The 24779-nt window shown below is 42.6% G+C and overlaps 1 protein-coding gene across 1 annotated transcript in view; it reads left to right on the top strand.

The window, feature by feature from the left end:
- Nucleotides 1–4003: 4003 nt before the first annotated feature.
- The window catches only part of PSMB7 (proteasome 20S subunit beta 7), a 60419-nt gene continuing 39643 nt past the window's right edge, over nucleotides 4004–24779 (top strand). Inside the window, exons 1-5 of the mRNA XM_036107902.2 lie at nucleotides 4004–4163; nucleotides 4606–4699; nucleotides 5503–5600; nucleotides 7040–7180; nucleotides 14699–14814. Of these exons, the coding sequence (XP_035963795.1) occupies nucleotides 4102–4163; nucleotides 4606–4699; nucleotides 5503–5600; nucleotides 7040–7180; nucleotides 14699–14814 (511 nt within the window). The 5' untranslated portion in view covers nucleotides 4004–4101. The remainder of the gene's footprint in view (nucleotides 4164–4605; nucleotides 4700–5502; nucleotides 5601–7039; nucleotides 7181–14698; nucleotides 14815–24779) is intronic.

Raw genomic sequence — 24779 nt, 5'->3', positions numbered from 1 at the left:
CTGTGTTTCTGTGGCTGGGAGGCGAGGCTCGGCCCCTGGGTGCTCTGCCAGCAACCCCTGAAGCCTGGAGCAGCTGCTCGAATTCATGCAAAGGAAGGCGCCCAGGTTTGCCCTGTCTATTTATAGCTTATTTATGAGGAAGGAAAAACAAGGGCCCAGTTGCCTTAGCAACCAGGAGCATCATGGGCTGCTTTCTCTGCAGTGGGAAATTGGCCAAGTCTCCTTGTGGGGGCACCCCTGGATGTGTGTGTGTATCCCAACAGAGGACAGGGGTGAACCTTCTAAGACCTGTCCCACGCTGGATTCCTAGCAGCCTACAGGTTGTGGGGAGGGAGCTTGCCAGGCCCTTGGAAACCCCTCCCTGATGCAGAGGGCCGTGCACAGCTGAATTCTCTGTGGAAAGGCACACTCTGGTCTCTTGGTCTCGGTGCTGACTCCTGTCCTCTGGGTGCCCACCCTGCTGCCTCAGACCCTCTTGGGAGCTCTTTCCTGGCTGTGCTTTGGTACATGTCCCTTAGGGCATTTAGGGCAGGTAACTGAAGTTATAGTTTCCAGACCAGTGCCCCTTAAGGCTGTGATCTGGCCCAGAGCCTGGTACCGAGGAGGGGCTTAATAAATACTGAATGAAAGAATGAATGAATGAAGTGCTTTCATTTATGGTGTGTGTCCTTACTCAGTATGCCCAAGGTAAGGGACACACTGTATGTAATGTTCTCTCATTTTACAGACCAGGAAACTGAGATTCAGACAGATGAAGAGACCAGCCCACAATCACACAGGTGGGAAATAGCCGGGCTGGATGAGAGTCCTTGAGGAGGAAACCTTGCTTTTGCTCTGGCAAAGCCCCAGGGAACACGGGAACTTGGGTTTCAGCTGGGCCATAATTGTTGGGCGCCGGGGAAGGGCAACATGGTGCTGTGGCTGGTCTGGGGCTGAGAGGCATGTGGTTTGAATTTTGACTCTGCCACTTATCAGCTGTGTGACCTTGAATCATTGACTTTCCCTCTGTGGGCCTCAGTTGCTTCATCTGTAAAGTGGGGCAATGATGCCTGGTTCTTGGGGACTGGTAACTTCCGGAGGGCAGGCACCGTGTCTGTCTCTTGATCATCTGTTTTCCCGGTGTTGGCACAATCTTAGGTGCCTAAGATGATCATGATTTCCTGTATATAAAGTAGATTGGGTGCTCTCAGGGAAGGTTGGTTGCTACTCCATTATTAGGGAACTGAGGCACAGAGAGCTTGGTGGTTCCCCTGAGATCACACAGCCAAATCCAGAGCAGAGGTGGTTGCTTTACTGGTCTGTCAGGTTTGCCTGGGACAAACCATTGCTGGGGATTAAATGGGAGTGTGTCCGGGCCCTGGGGAGGGCATTCTGGACTGGGCTGCAGTCCCAGGGGGAAGGAGTCATGTTGGACAGGGAGGCTGAAGCAGGGGGTCTCTGAGTACCAGGGGACCTAGAGCTGCAGGTACTGAGCTGGAGGTGCTGAGGCCCCGTCCTAGGCTGTGTGGAGTTTGCCTGGCTTTGGGCTGGGCTTCTGAAGGTCCCGGGCTGCCTGGAGGCTCTCTGTCGCCCTCTGCTGGGCCACCTCCGGAGGCTCGAAGACCGGCAGTGCCACCTCTTCAGTTGTCTGGGTGTGAAACCCGTACCTAAGAGATCCAGGTAAGAAGAGGAATGCCCCAGGACAAACCGAGATCACAGATCATTTCCACATCCTTCCCTGGCTCCTCCTGCTCCCACCCAGACGCTATGGCAAAACACAGGCGCCCTGCCCCCACCCTCTGGGGGCTGCAGGCTGCTATGCTTCCTTGGCTGCCATCATATTCATCACTGTTTCCTGAAAACAATGCACACCCAGGGTTTTTTGTTTGGTTTTATTTGTTCCATACGCCAAGCCCTCGCTCATATTCTGTCCCTCCTGCCTTCTCATTCCATGAGTGCGCTCTGTCCCTCTGAGCCTCTAGGCTTTTGGGGGCTTCTCTTCTCCCCGCAACCATTTCATGGTTTTGGAGGCTAAAGTCTGAAATCAAGGTGTTGGCAAGATTAGCTCCTTCTGAGGGCTGTGCCAGGCCTCTCGCCTGGTGGGTCTGGCGGTTTGCTGCCAATCATTGGCATTCCTTGGCATCTCTGCCTTCATGTCCACATAGCTCTTGCTGTGTGAATGTCTGTCGGCAAATTTCCCCTTTTTATAAGGACAACAGTCATACAGATTAGGATCTACCATAATGACCTCATTTTAATTCTATCGCCTCTGTAAAACCCTATCTCCAGATAAGGTCACATTCTGAGGTACTGGGCGTTGTGACTTCAACATAAGAATTTTAGCGTGGCACAATTCAGCCCCTAACACAAGGAGAAGAATTACATCCGGTCCATCTTGTGTTCATTCCCTTGGGGCTGAACCCAGTACAGGAGTGAGAGAGTTTGATGAATGTTACAGAAGAAGTTCTTCATCCTCAGTTTATTTGCTGACCTCCACAGTGCCCAGGGCATTTCAAACTATGACCTGTCCTGTCTAGGTCTTATGGACATGAGTCTCTGTCATCAGGAAATGGACTTCTCTAGAGCAGAGCCTAGATCTTCTTACTTTTGACATTCACCAAAGGAGACACTCAGACTTTTCCATCAGTAGATTCCTGTGGAAGCAGGTAGGTGAGGCTTTACTTTCCTAATTCTGCACAAAAGACCCAGAAAAGTAATGAAAGAGAATTTAACTTTTGACAAATATTTATTGAACACACAGTTGTGACAGACTCTGTAACTTCATTCCACCATTACTGAGGCTGTCGCTTACTTGCTATGAAATGAATGTATTAACATTAATAACTATTTATTGAAAAGCTGCTATATATCCTGGGATACACGCTTTTCATGGACAATTTTCAATTCTCACAGCAGCCTTTTACAAATGGAAATAAAATGAACCTAACATAAAGTTCACCATTTAAAAATGTGCAGTTCAGTGGGTTTTAGTTTATTCACAATGTCATGCAACCATTACCACAGCCTAATTCCAGAACATTTTCATCACCTCAAAAAGAGACTTTGTGCCCATCGGTCACTCCCAATTTTTTCCTCCCCTGATTTCCTAGCAATCACTAATCTAGTTTCTAACTCTATGGATTTGCCTAGTATGGATTTCAGAGAAACAGAACCATACTAGACTCAGTTTTTTGGGGTTTTTTTGTGCCTAGTGTCTTTCACTTAGCACAATATTTTCAAGGTTCACTCCTGTTGTAGCATGTATCAATGCTTCCTTCCTTTTTATGGTCGAATAATATTCTGTTGTGTGGACGTACCACATTTTGCTTATCCATTCATCAGCTGATGGACATTTGGGTTGTTTCCATTATTTGGTTATGCTGAATAATGCTGCTATGAATATCTATGTACAAGTTTTTGTGAACATATGCTTTTGATTCTCTTGGGTATATACTTTAGAGACAAATTGCTGGGTCTATGTTTAACTTTCTGGGGAACTACCAAATGGTTTCCCACCAGGCATGTATGAGGGTTCCAGGTTCCCCACATCACCACCAACTCTTGTTATTTTCTGTCTTTCTTGATTATAGCCATCCTAGTGGGTGTGCACTGGTATCGCATTGTGGTTTTCATTTGCATTTCCCTAATGACTAATGATGTTGAGCATCTTCTCACGTGCTTCTTTTCTCAGAAGCCTTTTGAGGTAGCTCTTTTCTCCATTTGGCGGCAGGGGAAGGAGATTGAGAGTTGAGAGGACTTGCTCAGTGCAAGGAGGCGGTGGGCCTGTGCCTGGAACTTGGTCGTGTCTGTCTCCTAAGCCCCATGGAGTCTAATTAACAGGAGAAAACCGTTCTGGTCTGGTCCACAGGAGTCCGGTCTCCCATGCGACCAACTGGGACAAGTCCTTTCCCCGCTCCGGGCGTTAGTTACTCCTCCGCGCCACTTGGGGCGAAATACTCCAAGCACGTGTGGGCTCCTCTAGGAGCCCATAACTCTAAGATTAGTGGCCCTGGCGCGGAGTTTGCCCCGCCCCTCCAGCCCAGGTCGCCGCAGGCGCCGGAAGTGCTCGGCTCTCTTTGCTCGTTTCTGCCGGCGCTCCGGCGGAAATACTTTCTCGGGAAGATGGCGGCTGTGTCAGTCTACGAGCGGCCGGTTGGAGGTTTCTCTTTTGATAACTGTCGCAGGTGCGGCCATGCCCGGGGCCAGGTTCCGGGCGGGAGTGGGAGTGCGGTGCCGGGGTCGGAGCTGGGCCGCGGTCTGATCTGGGAAGTCCAAACGAAGGCTGAACGGCGGGGCCTGCGGCCCGTGCCCCGCGGCCCGTGTGACTCAGGGGAATGAGGGCCTGAGAGTGGGTTTCTCTTGAGGCCGAGCCCGCCCTTCCCCTTGCCCAGCGCACCCTACCAGTCTCCGTCTCTGTCTCCTGAGGCGAGATGCGGCCCCTCTCCGACGCTGTGCGCGCCGAAAAACGCGACAGTAGTCCTGATCTTGGGGGGACTCAGTGAACGGATGGGCTTGAAAGCGAATAGTAGCTTTTCTTTTCCTGAGTTCCCTATTAGACACTCTTGGTGCCAGTGCCGCGCGATGTGGTCCTGCCCTCCCATGCTTCATTCTCTGCTTTTCTTTCAGAAATGCCGTCTTGGAAGCCGATTTTGCGAAGAAAGGGTACAGGCTTCCAGCGGCCCGGAAAACTGGCACGACCATCGCGGGGGTGGTCTATAAGGTAAGCCGGCACAGGCCAGGAGCAGCAGTGACTGAACTGATTACAGGAACCAGGCCACTTGGCCTCCTTTTACTTCTCCGAGCTCTGTCAGGAAGGGCTCATGTTTCAGAATACGTCGGGAGAGGTCCTTCAGGATTTGTCGGGAGGTTTTGTGTGCTTACCAACAGTTTGTATTCTTTCCTCACTTTTTAGAATTTTGGCAGGAGATCAGTACTTTTCTGTCTTGAGATACTACGTTGGGAACCAGGGTTATATTGCTGGGAAAACACAAGATTTCGGATCAGACAGGTCTAACCATTTAACTTGGATGCTGCTTCCAACTTTGGGCAAGTCACTTTCCTTCTCACAGCCACACTTCACCGTCCATCAAATGGACCGAATAACTCCTGCCTTAAATTGTTGAAAGGGTCGAAAGAGATAATGGTTATTGTTGTTAAAGAGTGATGTCTTTTAAAAAGAAATAGACAGAGGTGGCTATTCTAATGGGAGGATTTCTGCATCTTAATCCAGATTTTCCTCATATTAGGTCTGTGATTTGTAAGGAATTCACTGAATCTGTGAGCCTCATTTGAAAACAGGAATGATAATTCCTACCACCTACTTGGCATTCAACCTATAACGTTAATTAACAAGGCTTTTCTTGAATTCTGAAAGTATAGCACAATATTTTTGGTAGGAGTTTCAGTGGGGGGTGGAGGTTTGGGGAAAACGGGGGATGGCCAGCATTGTTTTTCCTAAACTAGACTAGAGAGCTGTGGTTTATATATGTGAAATTGTTTTAAGTGTATTTTTTTTTAAAATAGGATGGCATAGTTCTTGGAGCAGATACAAGGGCAACTGAAGGGATGGTTGTTGCGGATAAGAACTGTTCAAAAATACACTTCATATCTCCTAACATTTAGTAAGTATCAGTTAGTTTGAATAGCTCTTATATTTTCAAACATGTCAGGGTTAAAATGGAATTTACTTTGTTGTTCACTAAAACCTGTTGTTTAACTTGTATTTTCTTTTTTATCTCCCTTAAGTGATATTTTCATCTGCCTGTCACCTAAGCTGGTCATCTGCAAGTTCTCTTTTGCTTTAGTCTTTAATTCTCTTAGTCTCCAGTTCTGCTTTCTGTGTGCCTCTTGAAACCATTCCCTCCGCTAAAGCCTTAGTTCACATTCTTGTTTCTCATCTGGACTATTGCAGTTGTCATTTAAATGATCTCTCTGCCTTTGGTCTCTTTATTATCTGCCCTTTTGCTATATTGGATTTTGTAAAACAGATCTGATTATGTCCCTTTCCTCTTTAAAAATGTATATATTTTTTTAAACATATGATTATGCTTTTTTTTTTTTAAGATTTTTTTTTTATTTATTTGAGAGAGAGAGCATGAGAGGGGAGAGGTCAGAGGGAGAAGCAGACTCCCCGCTAAGCAGGGAGCCCTATGTGGGACTCGATCCTGGGACTCCACGATCACAACCTGAGCTGAAGGCAGTTGCTTAAACAGCTGAGCCGTCCAGGTGCCCTAAAAATATTTCAAGAGACTTCACATTTCCACACTGCTTTCAGAATAAAATTGGAACTCTGTAGCATGATATTTAAGATTTTGCCCAGTGTCAGAAAAATTTACCTTTTCACCTTATTTAGCTGCCATCCCCCTGTGTTCCAGTTACACCCGGACTGTTCCTGTTCCTCTCATCTCCAAGCTCTTTCACCTTTGCTTTTGCCAGTCCCTCTGCCTAGAATTACCCTTTCCTCTTTGTTTATACGGTGTTGTTTTATTCTTTCAAATCCAGCTCACGTGAGACCTCTTCTCTAAGATCAGAATTAATTGCTGTCTCTCCTGTTTCCCATAGCGTTTTGTACCTATGCTGCTATATCATATTATACGAGGTATTAGAATTTTTGCCTACTTTTGTCTCCTTCACTCAACTTTGAAATCAAGTGCTAGGATCGTGTCATATTTTCTTTATTCTCAGCACTTTGTCATGACTGGTACCTGGTAGTAAATATTTGGTAAATGTTAAATTACAAGGCTTTTAACATGCCTTGCTCTTTGGTACAACTTGAATATATTTTTAGGATTAGTAAAATGCAGACTCTGTTAGAAGCACAGAAGCGAATGATTTGAAATGTTCTATTGGGGCACAGAAAATCTGTTTACATAGGACTAGATGCATATTCTCAGTTTCATGTTTATTTAAGATTGATTAGACAGGGTAGTTACAGTGCAGAATATACTCAGAAACATCTCTCTGTGTACCTGAACTTAGTGGAAGTTATCCAAGAAGCTCCACTTCTAATTGACCCCTTTGGTAATTGAATTTCAGCTAAGTTTCTGATTGTATTTTTTAGTTGCTGTGGTGCTGGGACAGCTGCAGACACAGACATGACAACCCAGCTCATTTCTTCCAATTTGGAGCTCCACTCCCTCTCCACTGGCCGCCTTCCCAGAGTTGTGACAGCCAATCGGATGCTGAAGCAGATGCTTTTCAGGTAAGGTTCCAGATGGGGGTTTGTTTGTTTGTTTCTTTTTTTTTTTGTAATTTTATTTAAATCAATTATCATATAGTGTGTTATTAGTTTCACAGGTAGAGTTCAGTGATTCATCAGTTGCATATAACACCCGGTGCTCATTACGTCATGTGCCCTCCTTAATGCCCATCACCCAGTTGCCCCATCCCCCTACCCACCACCATTCCAGCAACCCTCAGTTTGTTTCCTAGAGTTAAGAGTCTCTTATGGTTTGTCTCCTCTCTGATTTTGTCTTATTCTAGTTTTCCCTCCCTTCCCCTAGATCCTCTGTTTTGTTTCTTAAATTCCACATGAGTGAAATCATAATTGTCTTTCTCTGATTGACTTACTTCACTTAGCATAATACCCTCTAGTTCCATCCATGTCATTGCAAATGGCAAGATTTCTTTCTTTCTTTTTTTTTTTTTTTTTGATGGCTGAGTAATATCCCATTGTATACATATACCACATCTTTTTTATCCATTCATCTGTTGATGGACGTCTGGGTTCTTTCCATAGTTTGGGTGCTGTGGACATTGCTGCTATAAACATTGGGGTGGAGGTGCTGCTTAGGAACACTACGTTTGTTCCAGGATGGGGATTTCTGTAGTATCTTTTTCTCCTATCTTAGATTTTCAGCTGAGGGAATCCTGGAAGCTAGAGAAAAAGCATTCAGAAATACCATTTTATTCTAGAAATCAGTTGTTACCATTTTAATATCAGAAGGCTTTTGATGATGTATTTGAATTTTTGGGATCTAGTTTTTTTTTTTTTTCTTCAAGATTTTATTTATTTATTTGACAGAGAGAGAGAGATAGCAAGAGCAGGAACACAAGCGGCGGAGTGGGAGAGGGAGAAGCAGGCTTCCCATGGAGCAGGAAGCCCGATGCGGGGCTCAATCCCAGGACCCTGGGATCACGACCTGAGCCAAAGGCAGACGCTCAGTGACTGAGCCACCTAAGCGCCCCAGGATCTGTTTTTTTTTTCCCCCTATGAATAAATCACATGTGACCACAGTCATTTCTGGAAGCATAGGGCATTACTGGATTAAAAATTTTTTTTATTTATAGTAAGAAAGTTAGAACTGGACAGAACCTTTGGTTCATCTTGTGAACACACATAGACAAAAACAATTGTCTTTCTTCTCCCTCTTTTAGGGGCAAAATAACAGTGAAATGAAAAATTGTATTTGTAGTTGACTGTGAGTGGATATGATAACATTAATATTAACGCACATTTATTTTTCTCTTTGTGCCAGACCCTGTGCTTAGTTCTTTATGCACGATCTCATTTTACCCTTTGATAGAGAGGCCCCTCTGAGATAGGGGCTGTTAACATCTCCAATATTTTTTTTTTTTAAGGGTTCCCAAGTCTTTTTTTTTTTTTAAGATTTTATTTATTCATTTGACAGAGAGGGAGAGCACAAGTAGGCAGAGCGGCAGGGAGAGGGAGAAGCAGGCTGTCCGCTGAGCAGGGAGCTGGACGAGGGGCTTGATCCCAGGACCCTGAGATCATGCCCTGAGCCGAAGGCAGCCGCTTAACCGACTGAGCCATCCAGGCGCCCCAACATCTCCAATATTTAAGTGAAGCTGAGGTTTACAGAGGTGTAGTTGCCTGCCTGATCTGGCCTTCACACCCTGCTGACTTCCACCCACAGTGCTCTTAGTTGGGTCTCCCTTTCATCCTTAATCAGATCATCACTTTACATTTGTGTAGTTTTCCTCTTTTTCAGATTCTAAGTCTGTTTTCTGATTTGCTCCTTGTAGAGAGAAGAGGGGCAGTGTATTAGAGCAGAACCAGGAAATAGCCTGGACATTCAGTGGTGGGTTAGAATATTGGTTTCTCCTTTTGGGACCTGCATTATCTTTAACAGATTCTCTCCTTTTCCTTCTTTGTAGATTTGTAGAATCTAGAATCATGGTGCTTTTTTTTTTTTGTAGTTGACTGGAGACCTTTATTATTCTGGTTCTCATCATTCATTAAGCAACCTAGAGAAAACATTTTCTTTATCTCTGTCCCAAGCAGCAGCAGCTGCAGCCAGGCCTGTGAGATTAGAGGGAAGCAGGAATAGAAAGCCAGGATTGTAAACTGGTGGTACACAAGCCGTATTCAGCTTGTAGAGAAATTGTATTTGGGCTGCATAGTGTTTTTTTAAAAAACAGTGGCCAATAATTATAAATTGGGAGATTGGAATAAAAAATCTGGATTTCTGGCTTTGAAATTTTTTTTTAATTAATTATTTCCTGGCTTCATTTGAAAAAATTCATAAAGAGGGTGGGATAATAGGTGGCAGTAATCTTCTGGAACTGAGTGGCAGATGTTGCCTTTAGAAGGGGGGAGCATGTGCTCCTGTCAGTTCCTGCCTGGTTTGCCTTCCTTCCGGCCTGGCTCTTGCCTTTCTGTGAGCTTGCTGGTCTTCATCTGTGAGTCTGGCACGGCCCTAGGCTCTCAGCAAGTGGATCTGAGGCAGTGTAGCTGTGCAGCCAGGTCTGTAGCCTAGTTCCCACTTTACAGCTGAGAAGACCAGGACTCAGAGGAGTCTATGGGCGGGAAGCCTAGTCGTATCTACCTAACGCGTGCTCTGGCTGTACTGAGCCCTTCTGTGGGTGATTGCCATGTATTTATGTGCATGGTCATCATCCTAATCCTGGAGAATTACTGCGTATCAAACAAATTCTCCCAATACAGCGTGAGAACTTGCTAAAGCACATCTGTTGTCAAGATTTCTGAAGACATTCGTGAATTTGATTTTAAATTTAAAGCTCCCTCTGGTGGTTTTTGTGGTGCATTACATTTAAAGCAATTTTTAAACTTGTAAAATTGCGTTAAATAGCAAATTTTCAAGATTTCTTCCAGTGTCATTTAAAACATCTACCTAAACCTCACAGGTCTTTCTGTTAATCTCTTTTTAGAGTGTTATAGGAATTCTAAATTCACTTTTTTCAGTGTTTTATTATTTTTAGTTTAACATACTTTATAAAAATTAAATTTTATCACAGTTTTGAGAGGAACATTTTATTTATTTATTTATTTTTATTTTTTTACTTTTTTTTAAGATTTTCTTTATTTATTTGACAGAGAGAGACACAGTGAGAGAGGGAACACAAGCAGGGGGAGTGGGAGAGGGAGAAGCAGGCTTCCCGCTGAGCAGGGAGCCTGATGCGGGGCTTGATCCCAGGACTCTGGGATCATGACCTGAGCCGAAGGCAGACGCTTAATGACTGAGCCACCCAGGCGCCCTGAGAGGAACATTTTAAAATTTAACCAGGATGATTGTGGTTCATTATGTGTCTTCTGACATTTTTGTTGAGTTACATAAAATGTAAACGTGGTATAAGGGAAAAAAGCATAGGATTTCACTTTATTTTTTTCACCCCCCCCTTTTTTTTAAAAAGATTTTATTTGTTTATTAGAGAGAGGGAGGGAGAGTGAGCACGAGCGTGGTGAAGGGCCGAGGGAGAAGCAGACTCTCTGCTGAGCAGGGAGCCCGATGGGGGGCTTGATCCCAGGACGCTGGGATCTTGACCTGAGCAGAAGGCAGATGCTTAACCGACTGAGCCACCTGGGCGTCCCAGGATTTCACTTTAGAAGTTTGGTTCAGGTCTCATCTAAAGCACTTAGAGTTGTGTGACCTTGGGCAGTTCACCTTACCTTTCTTAGCCTCAGTTTCTTTCTCAATAAGATGAGGATAATAGTTTTTTTTTTTTTTAAAGATTTTATTTATTTATTTGAGAGAGAGAAAGTGTGCGTGAGAGAGAGAGAGCACAAGCAGAGGGTAGGGGCAGAGGGAGAGGGAGAAGCAGGCTCCCCGCTGAGCAGGGAGCCTGATGCGGGGCTTGATCCCAGGACCCTGAGATCATGACCCGAGCCGAAGGCAGATGCTCAACCGACTGAGCCACCCAGGCGCCCCGAGGATAATAGTTTCTGACTCTCTGACTTTTGAGGAGGAAATGAATAAAGAAGCAAGGCTTATGACAATGCCCGGTACAGGGCCTAATGCACAGTTAGGTCCCCCTAAATTCAGAGGCTGAAAAAGAGAACAAGGTGTATTCATCTTGCTTTTACTGTTCCATTTTTCCCCAAATAATCCATTTCCATGTCTGTGAATCAGTAAGAAAAGGGGGTTTGATAAACAGAAGTGGACATGTTTTCCTTTATGTCAGCAGTACTTTTATTTTACGTTTGCGATGGCTGGATGTAGAAGATGTACGTGTTACTTGTTCCCTCTGAGCATGAGCCTCCTAGTCGAGTCTAATAGAAATCTTTGTAGTCTCTTATTCTGTATTCCAGAAACTCCTTGAAAATATAGAGCCTCTTTATTTATTATAATTGTGCTTTTATTTTCTATGAAAGTAATGTATATTCATTGTAAAAAATTTGGAAAATACTGAAAAGCCCAAAGAAAAAATAAAAATTTTTCAGTTCAGGGAAAATCATGTTTTGGTCAGGTATCTATACTTCTAGTCTTTTAAGTTGTTGGCTCACTCATTCATTGAATCCTTCTTTGCTTCCTTCCTTGTTACTAGTACACGTTCTCAGTAAAACCTAAGATAGAAGACGGGGATAAACTAAAAAAATACAAATATTATCTGAGTTCCTACCACCCATAAGCAGTTGGTTCTAGCAGGTTACTATATGCCTTTCAAGCTTTTTTCCATTTACTAATACATAGTTTGTTCTGTAAAAATGGGATCATAGTTGTACATTCTATCCTGGAATACAACCTGTTGTTTTCATCTACCAGTGTGTGTCGAATAGTTTCCATTTGGAGCATTTCAAAATGAAAATCATCTTTTAAAAAATTATTGTAAAAGTAATGTGTGATCATTATAAAAATTTCCAACACTGTGGAAATGTGAAAAGAAGGAAGTAAATGTCACCTGATGTTTTGTTACTTAGACACATACATTGTAAATCTTTGAGAACTATTTTTCCAGGCCTTTTATATTATGACATTTGCTCATTTATGTATTTACAACAGTGGAATCCTGTGTGTTGTTTTGTAACTGACCCTGTTCACATAATAGTATATTGTTAATGTTGTTCCCATTAGTAGAAGAGCTCAGCATCCAGAGTTTCTACCTTGAGCTCATAGAGGAGTTCTGGAGACCTGTGACCCTCCTGATGTAGTAAAAAACCTGTATGTACACTTGTTATGAGTGAGGGTTCCACAGTGTTAATCAGTTTTTCAAAGGGGTGTGTGACCTATAAAAGTTAAAGAACCACTGATCAATATCAATTTTTGGTGGTATCACAGTATTCCATTCTCTAGATGTACCATAATTTAACCAATTTTGAACTTTAACAGTATTGCTTGTTTTAAGGTATCATAAGGTATCCCATGAACCCTTTGGAACATAGGACCTTTAGGTACTTGTGTGATTAATTCCTCATGCTGTATTCTAAAATAAATTCCTAGAAATGGAATTATTGAGCCAAAGGTATGCACATTTAACATTTTGATACATATTACCAAACCCACCCTTGAGAAATGTTGCACTGAGTTGCACTACCATCAGTGGTGTATGAGAAAATATCCCGTGATCTGGATGATCTAGAGCATAGCTAGGTCAGTTTATTTAGCTAGTTCTCTGTTTCTACTTTTTTGGCATTGTAAACGGTATTGCAGTAAACAACCTTGTGCATCCATTTCTGCATATTTGTCTGATTATATCCTTAGAATTTGATTCCTGGAAGTAGAGTTTCTGGATCTAAGGAATATAATAACTTCCAAAATATCTTAGATTCTTTTGAAAGCATCAAACAGGTTATGTTTTAGCTTGCAAGGAAACTAGCTGATTATTAGTGATTTTATTTAAACAGCCTGTCTGGCAGGCAGTTGGTGTAGTGGGTCAGGCCCTGGACTGGGGTGGGAGTGGTGGGTTTGGTGATTCCCACTGCTCATCCCAGAGCCCTGTGACCTAGTCTTGACCCTGCTACTACCTCATGTGGCTTAGGACCAGTTTCTTTTCCTCTTTCTGGGTCTCTGTTTTCTTTTGAGACTGTTTCTAGAATCCTTTCCTGCTCTTTACTTTTTCACTTATAACTGGAAGATCTTTCCTTCCTTCCTCTTTCTTCCTTTCCTTCTTTCCTTCCTTCCTTTCTTTTCTTTCTTTCTTTTGATTTTAATTTTTTAAAGTAATTCCTGTACCCAACATGGGGCTCAAAACCACAACCCCAAGATCAAGAGTTGCATGCCCTACTGACTGATCCAGCCAGGCAGCATTAGGATATTCTTTGTGAAAGGGCAATTTGGTAGTCAGGGATGGGGGAAATAATTGGACTTGACTATTCTGGTTACCATGAGTGCTCCCTGATGAGTAGTTATGTCTCAGACAGTCTACAGTTAGGACTTTGATTGGTTTTTGTGTTTATTTCTCTCAATTTTAATGATTATATCATTAGGCAAATTCATTATGTGTTGGTTTCATTTTTCTTTCCAAAGAGCTAAAGCCTCGGGGTGGAGGACTTTAAATCCAGCTTGTTTATTTAGCATAGCGATTCTAATGGTAAAAAATGGAACCAAATACAGGGAAAGCAATCTGTAGAAGTAGAAACCCAACTAGGTGAGGGATCCAAAGAACAAATACATGCACAATTAAACAGAGGTAGGGTGGGGTGGAGAATGTATTCCCATCCCTGTTCCTGAAGAGGCATTGCTTCATCCTGTGGGCAGTAGGAATGTGTTTTAGAGGCTATTGTGGAGTTATTTTATCATTCACTTCCCTGCATAATGAAATATTTTTCTTTTACTCAATAAGAACTCACATCTATGATTATAATTTTGTGAATTTATTCAAAAGAGAAGGTGTTTTGACATGAGCCATTGTCCTGTGAGGCTATGATGAGGTGAGGTTGAGAATTTGAACAGCTTGAGTTTAGCAGCTCCTCAGTGTTCACTTTGAAAGTAGTTGATTTACTGATCCCTGAGAGGTGTGATGGGAAGGGTGCTGATAAATTTTGGAGTAAGCCAAGCTCAGTTGTGAGAGATCGGGCTGGCACTTAATGTCTTTGGGTTGCTTTTCTCTAAAGTGAGAACAGTTCTCTTTCTTTTTTTTCCCCCCCAAAGATTTATTTATTTATTTGAGAGAGAGAGAATTTGAAGCAGATTCTGCACTGAGCGTGGAGCCTGATGCAGAGTTCGATCTCATGAGCCTGAAATCATGACCTGAGCCAAATCCAAGAGTCAGACACTTAACCGAATGTGCTACCCAGGCGCCCTAAGAACGATTCTCTTTTAAAGGGAGCTGTATGACTGAGGAAATAGGCATGTTGGAGGGCCTCACAGGATTGAGTCATTATGGGCTGATAGTGGATGTCTCAACTTATGTTGCTTCTGCTCTGCATTTTGTTCCCATCAAAACAGTAACCACTTCATGAAATAGTAGCAGTGTAAGAAAAGTCTTTTGTTGTCTGACTTCTCAAACAGCTTTTGGTTAAGTTACAGTGATACAATGTAGACTCATTTTTTTTTTTTCTTATACATACTCTGATCACCAGGTATCAAGGTTACATTGGTGCAGCCCTAGTTTTGGGGGGAGTAGATGTTACTGGACCTCACCTCTACAGCATCTATCCTCATGGATCAACTGATAAGTTGCCTTATGTCACCATGGGTGAGTGTAAAATTTCCCTGATGTTTCAGAATCCTCTTATTTACCAAGGTGGTCTCCTAAAGAGCTGGTCTATTTCCTGTTAGAGGAGCCAGGGCAATATAGTGCTTTGATTCATTCTACATATATTTATTGATTTCCTCCTACGGATTAGGCCCTGTTGTAAGTGCTTGGGATACAGCAGTGAACAAAATTTAAAGATTCTTGCCTGCAAGGAGTTTGTATTTTAGTGAGGATAGACAGACAATTGCAACAACTACTATAAATATATTAATGTTAGAAAGTGATAAATACTAGGAGAAAAAAGTAATGCAGGTGATACTGTACTACAATTACGCAAGATAACTACTTTTGGGGAAAACTGGATCATGGGTATATAGAAACTCAGTGTATTATTTCTTACATCTGCATGTGAATTTACCATTATCTCAAAACAAAAAGTTAGAAAAATTAATGCAGGCTAAGGGGATGTCGGAGTGTTGGGGTGGAAGGCAGATTATAATGTTAAATAGGATGGTTCAGGTAGGTCTCGAGGTGAGGTTTCAGTGGAGGGAAACTAGAGTGGAGGCCTCATAGCAGGAACATGCATATAGGACGTGCATTGAATTTTTTTTTTTTTTAATGCTAGAGTGACTGGGGCCCCTCTTAATTTCTGAGATCAAAGGCATTTAATTCCTTTCTGAACCTTGATTGCCTCACCTGTGGAATGGTGTCAATAGTATTTACTGTATATGCCAGGTTGTAATAATTAGAAATAATGTATATAAAGAATCTGGCCCTCTGCCTGGCCTGTAATAGTAGTTACTCTTTTCAGACCAGCTTTTTGCATTGGTACTTTAGTTCTCAATGCTAGACAAGAGTTTTTTTTTTTTAATATTTTGTTTATTTATTTGAGAGAGAGAGAGAGCACGCCCATGAGCAGGGGGCTGGGGGAGAAGCAGGGATCATGACCTGAGCCGAGCTTAATCGACTGAGCCACCCAGGCACCCCAAGAGTTTTGTTTTTTTTTTTTAATGACCACCGAAAAAAGGAGTGAGAAAATGGGGATTTTCAAATTCTTACTTTTATGTTAAATTTCTGAGTCGGATTGTTTAGGTACAGAAATTTGAACAGGTCATGTATAGCTGGTATTTTTCCAGCTGTTGTTTACCTCTTACATTTTTTGTCTTGGTACCTTGGCTCTGAAGAGCTAGGAGACTGCTGCCTTGAATAGTTTGGAAATTGCCAGTTTGAGACCTTGCTGTTCCATAGTGTCATCTAGCCTCTTAGAAGGTTTTTATACAACAGATGTTCCCTGTTTGTTGGGGAGAGTGATTTACCCCCAGATACCATATGGATGAGTCTTTGTAATTATTTTAAAATGAAGATACTTACAGTAATTTTAGAATTATTCTGAACTGCTTTATTCAAATATATTTGTTATCTTCATCAGAGTACTGTTTTTATTTCTCCTTGTCTGATTGATGCCTTTAAATGGTGGGAAGGGTGAAGTAGCTTTTTCTATTTAGTGGTTTCATTTCTTTTTTTTTTAAGTGAAAAAAATTTTACACTAACAGAAAAGTAACCATAATGTGCAGTGAACAGTCATATATGCTCTTTACTCATATTTGTCAGTGAACATTTTACCATTCTTGCTCTCGCTTGCTCATACATTATTATTGTTCTTATTCTTAATTTTTTGTGTGGAATCATTTGAGAGTAAGTAGGAAGGAACAGACACCATTACCTTCCACCTCTAAATCCTTTATGATGTTCTCTTACGTTACCTTGATAAATGATCACATTCAGGAAATTTAATATCATTACAAAGCAGGTTCATTTTTAAGAAGGGAAAATTGAATTGGTTTCTTTTGCCTTTGAACTGTAGTAATTTGTCTTCTGAGCACAATCCTGAATTTAGGAAAAGTTGTTGACAGCAGGCCGTCAGGCAACCCCACATTGTGTTCTCTCCTGGCCAACAGCGATCTTGCTGTTCCAAGTCTACTGTGAGTCCAGGGTGATGGTTCCACAGCCTTGAGTTCATAGCACGCTTGTGTTTAGAAATCATTGCTCTACACAGTCTAGTTTTGTTATCATAAAAGACCGGATTAAGGAGGAGATATCTGTAACATTTGATTTTAATACACAAGTAAATAATTATTTTGAGCTTTAGTTTGTTCATCTGTTCATTTATTTATCAACTCTTTCTTGCCTTCTGTGTCTAGGCACTGTGGCAGGCTCCGCAGATAGAGATGAATGCGTGGATCCTTGCCCTCAATATCCTCACACTGTAGTGAGGGAGCCAGATGTACAAACTGACAAGGGCAGTAGGTACAAAGGCCAGTGGAGGCCCGGGGAGAAATGATTACATCGAAATGGGAGGATTTCAGGAAAAGCTTCACTTCACATGAACGGAGTCTTAAAAGAAGCATAAGTTACTTTTCGTTCATTTATCAAATACTTATTTAGCATTCCCTATGGGCTAGGCATTGTGCTAGGTGCTGGGAATAGAGTGGTCAGCACAGCACCTGCCCTCAGAACTTACAGCCTCATGTGGGAGACAGGAATTAAAGTAAGTATACATTCATCTAAAAGAATGCACTGTGCTAAGTGCCCTGGAGAAAAAGAACAGTAATAAGAGAGAGGAACAGGAAGGACTATGTGGATAATGGCTGTTTGGGACGTCCTTGCTGAGCAAGTGACATTAAAACATTTTCTAATGAAAGTAATTTACGAACATGACAAAACGTTCAAGTGGGAATATTACATGAAAAATAAGTGTTTTTCATATCCCTCCTCCAAACTAACCACTCTTAAGTTTGTTGTTTTTTCCAGAAAATGTTTTATGAAATACCATATAGCTCTGTCAGTCTGTGCCTATTAAAACTACACAAATGAAGTCATACTGTGCACGCTTTTCCTTTATTGTTAACTTGTTTTGAAGAAGTTCTTTACCAGCACATGTAGATCTGTATTGTAATAACAGTTACATAGAAGTGCGTTATATGGCTGTATCATGATTTACTGACCCATTCTATTGATGGATATTTTGGTTATCAAATTTTTGCAACAAAGGTGTCTTGGTTTACTTAGGTCTAAGTACAGACTTCAGATAAATTCCTAGTGGAATATCAGGATTAGGGTATGTGTGTGTGTTGCTCAGAATTCTCTGTTGCAAAGCAATAGAATTAATGATTTAAGAAAAGAGGACTATGTTGTAAAGGATAGTAGGTGGCTTACGGAATAGCTGGGAGGGCAAACGCTGGCTTTGGGGCCCAGAGCGGTGTCAGAACTCATGCTGCAGAGTAGGCCACGGCAGGCCGAGTACAGAGTGTTCCAGACTGCAGTCCTGCCCCAGCTGGAGCGGGCTTACTGCTGGGGTGCTGGGGCCTGGTGCTGGGGCCTGCTCAGCCTCCCTGATGGTTTCAGGAACCCAGTCTGCCTGCCGTCCCTTTCACCACTGCCAGAGCGTTCCTTATAGGGGAGGGTGATTGGTGAAGCTCAGTCATTCACTCCTAAAGTGCTGGGATTCCCCGGACATAGGAAGGAAGTCATACTATATATACTGTCACTGGTCAGCCCAAGAAAGTGACAGAGGGCCCTGTAGTGCATTCTGCTTTTTGAGAGCTATTGCCACATTGCCCTCCAAAAAGATTGTACTAGCTTATATTTCTACCAAGAGAATATGAGGATGCCTTTCTCTTTTTTTTTTTTAAAGATCCATTTATTTATTGGAGAGAGCGAGAATGAGAGAGAGAGAGAGTACATGAGAGGGGGGAGGGTTAGAGGGAGAAGCAGGCTCCTCGCCGAGCAGGGAGCCCGATGCGGGACTCGATCCAGGGACTCCAGGATCATGACCTGAGCCGAAGGCAGTCGCTTAACCAACTGAGCCACCCAGGCGCCCAGAGGATGCCTTTCTCTTAACAACCTTACCAACACTGGGTATTTGTGCCAGTCTGATGGGTGAAAGATGGGAAGAGGGAACACGTAAGCCGAGACCTGAAAGGTAGGTAGGAATTAGCCAGGAATTCCTCGGCCCTGCTCCCTGTCCCCAGGGAACGACTTCAAGCCCTGTGTGCATGAGGGTCTGGTGTGGCTGAGGAACTGAAGGGCCAGAGTTGGTTGGTTGGGTGAGGCCAATGCACTGGGTGGGGGTAGTGTTCAATGCAGGGGTGCAGCCGAAGCAAAGGCGTTCTGGAGGGTGGAGCAGAGGTATGACGAGAAAGCGAGGCTGGAGAGGGTCCTAGTGATACAGGCCCAGTTGTTTGGATTTTGTCCTTGAGGTTCCCATCTAAAGTTTTCATGCCAGAGAAGGATGGGATGAGATTTGCTTGTTAGAGAGAGCAGTCTTACGGCTGTAGGAAGGAGGATTGGCATGGGGGAGTCTGGAGGCAGAGAGGGAGATTGCGTCTGGCCAGAAATATTGACGGTGTGGCTGGGTCCCGTGACAATAGGGACGGCTCCTGTCATAGAGAGCACTTGGAAATGAACCAGCCATTAGGCCAGATCCCAGGTGTCCTCTCCTGACTTCTCAGTATCAGTCCCTTCCTGAGTCTTGACTACAGAGGCCCAGTTAACTCCTTCACATGGGGCCATTGCCCTGCCAGTTGGACTCTAGGCCTCTTTTCCTGCTTTGTTTCCTGTCCCTCCCCTAGGCCTTTGTGGCAACAGTGGCACCTGTACCTCTCACCCTCCCCTGGGCAGACTCCACCCCACTGTTGTAGTGCTGCCTTCTGCCCCAAGTGTTCCTGCTCCTCAGCTGGGGTCTAACCCAGAAGCCATTCGCTCGTGACTGCCCCAGGCTGAGTTAGCAGGTCCCTGTCCGGGACATAGGTGTGAAACAGGATTCCAGGATTCCTGCCTTGTCTGCACTCCACTTGCCCCAGCTCTCGTCCCTCCCGCATGTGTGAACATTTGAGAGCTCAGAGAATAGAATCTGTCTTACCTCCAGTCTCACAGAGTCCTGTGTGACTTGGTGAATATTTGACGGTGAAATAATTTTCTGGTTTGCTTACTTGCTTGTGTCAAAGAGTATCTGAAACTTAGCCTTAGAAACCTTAGCTACTGGTTATTTTTGGTGACCTAACAGTTTACAGTACCCTTGGAATAGAGTTGGTTTAGATTGTGTTCCATTTGGGGAGCCCCAGGTTAGCTGAGAGAGAATAGCACAGAGCATTGCGTATGTGGTAGGCCTTTTTTTTTTTTTCTTTAAAGCTAAATATTATTTCAGATTTAAAGCATATTATGGAGCATCTCTGCCAGAGTCTGCTAGTGCTGTCACATTATTTTCAGTTAAAATTCTATGTAAGGGATGCTATGGTTGCTATTTTATTGATGAGAAACCTGAAGTTAGAGAAATTTATAGTAACTTGCTTGTTCTTGCTCTCTCTGTAAATGGCAAAGCTGGGATCTGAACTCTTCCAGCCCAAGCGAGCCCCTGTACAACACAGCTGCTTTGATTTTCTCATCTTACAGATGTTACTTCATTAAGCTATTAAGCCTTGCTTCTGAATACTGAAAATATTTGTACAAATTCCCAAAGGGCATTTATTTGTTTTGCGTATTTTTGACTGCCTATGTGCAGATTTTCTATCCTGCATATTAAAAATAGTATTTACTGAAACAGCTTTGTAGTATCAAAGGAAAAATTTAAAAATTATACAGTTTTACCATCCAAGACAACACGATTTTTATTTTTTGATTTTTTCCAATCCAAGTCCATTGTGAAGAGCTTTACCAGAGAATGTAAAATAAAGTACAGGTTTTGTATTGCCCTGGCTCTGTGTCTGTCATTTTTTAAGTTTCTTTTAGCCACCGTGGACCTTTGAGCAGGGCTTGCGTGCATCTTTCCCTAGGGCAGTGGCTGTGCTGGGCTGACTTCTTCCTAACCAGGCAGTTCTTCTGGCTTCCAGTTGATGCTTTCTTCCTTCTTTCCCTCCCTCCCTCCTTTCCTTGGTTCCTTTTTTTGTTTTTTTTTGAGGGAATAGGGAGCTGAATGGCAATCCACAATTGCCATTTGGTGGATTTTGTTTTAATTCATGTTATAGTTGACCCCTGAATAGCAGGGGCAAGAGGTGCATTACCCCTGCGCCATCGAAAAATTCACATGTAACTTTTGACTCTCCAAAAACTTAAGTACTAATAGCCTACTGGTGACCGGAGGCCTTACTGATAACATAAACATTCCGTTGATGCATACTTTATGTGTTCTATGTATTATATACTGTATTCTTTTAATAAAGTAAGGTGAAGAAAAGAAAACATTATTAAGAAAATCATAAAGAGGAAATACATTTATAGTACTGTACCGTATCGAAAAAAAATGCACATATAAGTGGACCTGTGCATTTCAAACTTGTTATTCTGGGTAAGCGTGTAAACCAAATTTAAAGCTATAGATAGAATAGAAGGCCTTCCTAAACGAAACATTCCCATGGAGAATTAGCATTCACTGTGGGATTACGGCTTTCCTTAAGTGTAGCATAAGTGAGAAAATGAATATTTCATGTAAATTCTCATGTTTTAGTTAAATTATGGGTTTTTTTATTACGAGAAATAACAAAATTTTGTAATTAATCTTTGTTTTTCTGAGTGATTTGACAGTAAGAGCTGGAAGCTACAAATTACCCGTAAGACGAGGGTGTCTAAATTTTGTCTACCCATGGGCCCATACTGGCGACTAGCCAGGTGCCTGAAGGCTACTCTTAATTTACTTTGGATAGAAGACACCTGTCTTGTGCATCTTTAACATGCTGGCACAGCTCATTGAGCACAGGGTCCAGGAGCCTCCTCTCTGAGGGCTTGGCTGCCTCAGGATTTACTTGGGAGAAGAATGTATCAAATTTCTTGTGGTGTGACCCTTGGATACCTTCTGTCCTAAATCCTTTTTTGTGGACATGGTGTTGACCATAATGATAGCAGCATTCATCCAGCAGCTGTTGTGAGATGCTTTATAGATTTAATCTTTGCAACATTGCAAGGTGGGTACTACCATCCCTATCTTACAGATGTGGAAATTGAGGCTCAGAGAGGGGTGCTGCGATCATACAGCCAGGGTGTGCATGAGCTGGTAGGGGAACGGCGGCCTCCTTGACTTTCCTCCTTCGGCTGTGTTATTGGTGTGAATGGTGTGTGGCATGTGGTCCAGACCAAATTTCATTTGGTCCATTCTCAAAAAAGAAGAAAGGGCCCCTTAGGTTTTATTTAATTATTTCTTTTTTAAGAGAGTAATTTGCAAGAGACTGCAGGTGATTGATTAGAGTGATTGTTGAAAGCCAGGCAGGATTCTTTGATTTTTCTTTATTAAGAAAGGGAAAAGGGCTTTGGTTGTATGTTTTATAGACAAAATGTGGGCTCTTTTAATTCTCAGATTAATTAGCTTATTCTTTTAACTTGCCAGCTTTTCTTTATTAGGCACACTAAAGTAGTGTCAGGAGAAGCTTGGGGACCATCTTTTGCTATTAGTTTGGCAGTGTTCCTTGTAGCAGCATTGGCAAGGTATATAAAATTTTTATTTTTGCCCACTTATTCACATAAGAATTAATATGAATAAAATTTCAAGCATGACATTCCTGGAAATGAGGCCCTTGGACAATTTAGGAATACCAACTTAAGGAATAAACATTGGTATGCATCATTAGGGAAGACTTGGGGTCACTGCCAAGGCCATCCAGGTAAAATTTGATCTCCAAATAAACTGGCTGTATGTTTTCCTAATTACGGGAATATACCTCTTAAGCCCCAGTTTACAGAGCCTCCTAGCAATTAAAAAGATTTGGGACAGAGTAGGAAGCATACTGGATGTCTCACCTTGTGGGCAAAAAAAGAATCTTGGAATTAAGTTGGAACATCGGTAGGGAATTCAGACCTGCCATTTTCTCCATATTTTTAGACTAAAGTGCGACCTTTGTGCAGACATTTTGATATCTCCACAAGACTTGACTTTGAAAATTTTCCTGCTCTGGATCAAATTTTCCTGCTCTGGATCAAACTACAAGATGGTAGATGTTTCTTCCACGGTCATTTTCAACTCTGAAATCAGCTGTGAACTCAGCATCACTGTATGTGGTCCATAGGCCTACATAAAAGCCTTCTCAGAGGGCATGTGGACTTCATGGCTCTAGCATCGCTGGAAATTATTTTTCCTAATAGTGTGGGCCGCATGACTGTGTGCAGGAGTTCCACAAGCATGGGTCTCCATCAATACTAGAGTGATGCTCAGAGCCTATTTTCTGTGGGTCAGGGGCTGTGCAATGGAGGGTACACTATTCTGGTGGGGGCTTTGTCCACACAGCTAGTGACTACTCAGAGTGGGGTTTCTGTAACCACCTGAAGCATAACCTAGAATCCTGAAAAAAGATGGGAGCCCTGGCTCCATCCTAGTCCTCCTTGACCAGGGCTGGTCACTTAACTTTTCTGAACCTCAAATCCCTCATTTTGAAAAAGAAACAGAATTTTTTTTTTTTTTTTTTGACTTGGGAAGGTCCCAGGGTTCTTGGGGTGCTGCAGTGTCATGTTGTGTGAGAACACACTATAAAAAACCATGTGCTTTTTTGTGCATTAGTTCTTGACGTCATTTTTCCAGGTAGTGTGGCATAGTAAAAAGAGCTGGTTTTGGGGGTCCAACTGGGTTCAGATCTAAGTCCAACACATATTAGCTTTTTTTTTTTTTTAATTTTTTTATTGTTATGTTAATCCCCATACATTACATCATTAGTTTTAGATATAGTGTTCCATGATTCATTGTTTGTGCATAACACCCAGTGCTCCATGCAGAACGTGCCCTCCTCAATACCCATCACCAGGCTAACCCATCCTCCCAACCCCCTCCCCTCTAGAACCCTCAGTTTGTTTTACATATATTAGCTTTTGACCATGAGCACTGATTTCATCTGTAGAATGGGGCTTAGAGGAGCTCTCCCATGGGAAACCATAGATAAAAAATTCTTTGTATGTAGCACAGTGAAGATACTTAATGCATGATTTTTTTTTTTTTTAATATTTATTTATTTGACACAGAGCACAAGCAGGGGGAGCGGCAGGCAGAGGGAGAAGCAGACTCCCTGCTGAGCAGGGAGCCCGATGTGGGACTCGATCCCAGGGCCCTGGGATCATGACCTGAGCTGAAGGCAGACGCTTAACTGACTGAGCCACCCAGGCGCCCAGTGCACGATTTTTTGATCACTTTGGTGCTAATACATTCCCTGTGTGCAGTTCTGTGTACTAAGACTTCCCTGGAAGTTTTTCCTGCTCTGATTAAGTATGATGCATTTCAGAAGATTTAAAATGTGCAATGCATGGGTTTTATATTTTAACATTTACTCTGCTGTGGAATGCCAGGAAACGAAACAACCGGAAACCAAAAATTCACGAAAGTTGGATTATGCATCTTGATTCCTGGTTGCTGTGAAGGTGGTACTAAGCCAATAGATGGTGCCGTTATGTTAGAAAATGAGAAAATATTTACTTCTAAAATTCATCATGGTGTTGCAGGGAATGTAATCTAACCAGCCCTCGCCAGTTCTTAATCTGTTCTGATTAGAGTGACTTTGTTCTTGATTCCGTGTAAAAAAATATTTAATGTCTCTTGTGGGTAAAATTGAATTAATATGTAGGGTGCTGTTCTTCCTCTTTTTTTCTGCTCTGAGATTTTTACCATGAAGTCTTTTCTGACTTGAGTTCAGTCCTTAGTCTACAACCAGGTAAAAGCCCTTGCCAGACGTACTTTTTAGAACAGTTAAATGCAGCCCTTTCAGTTTTAAGTTCTATGCTTTAGACCCCACTGCAGAGAGAGGGAGGCTAACTAATTCATCTCTACCTGCTCTTGTTCTAGAATTGGGCCAGAATTGGCCCTGCTACAGACAGGTGCCTTTTGTACTCTTAGAACCTAGTGTTCGATTTTGACTTGCTTATTAGACTAAGTGGAAAGTCATTTTATGCATCAGAAGACTTCTCACTGTGGAGTTCATAGAGCGAGGGATTCGCTGTCA

The sequence above is a fragment of the Halichoerus grypus genome, chromosome 14, assembly GCF_964656455.1.
Source record: "Halichoerus grypus chromosome 14, mHalGry1.hap1.1, whole genome shotgun sequence".
NCBI classification, from domain to species: Eukaryota; Metazoa; Chordata; class Mammalia; order Carnivora; family Phocidae; genus Halichoerus; species Halichoerus grypus.
Note: the sequence above shows the minus strand (reverse complement) of the source record. Positions and strands in the feature narration are given on the sequence as shown.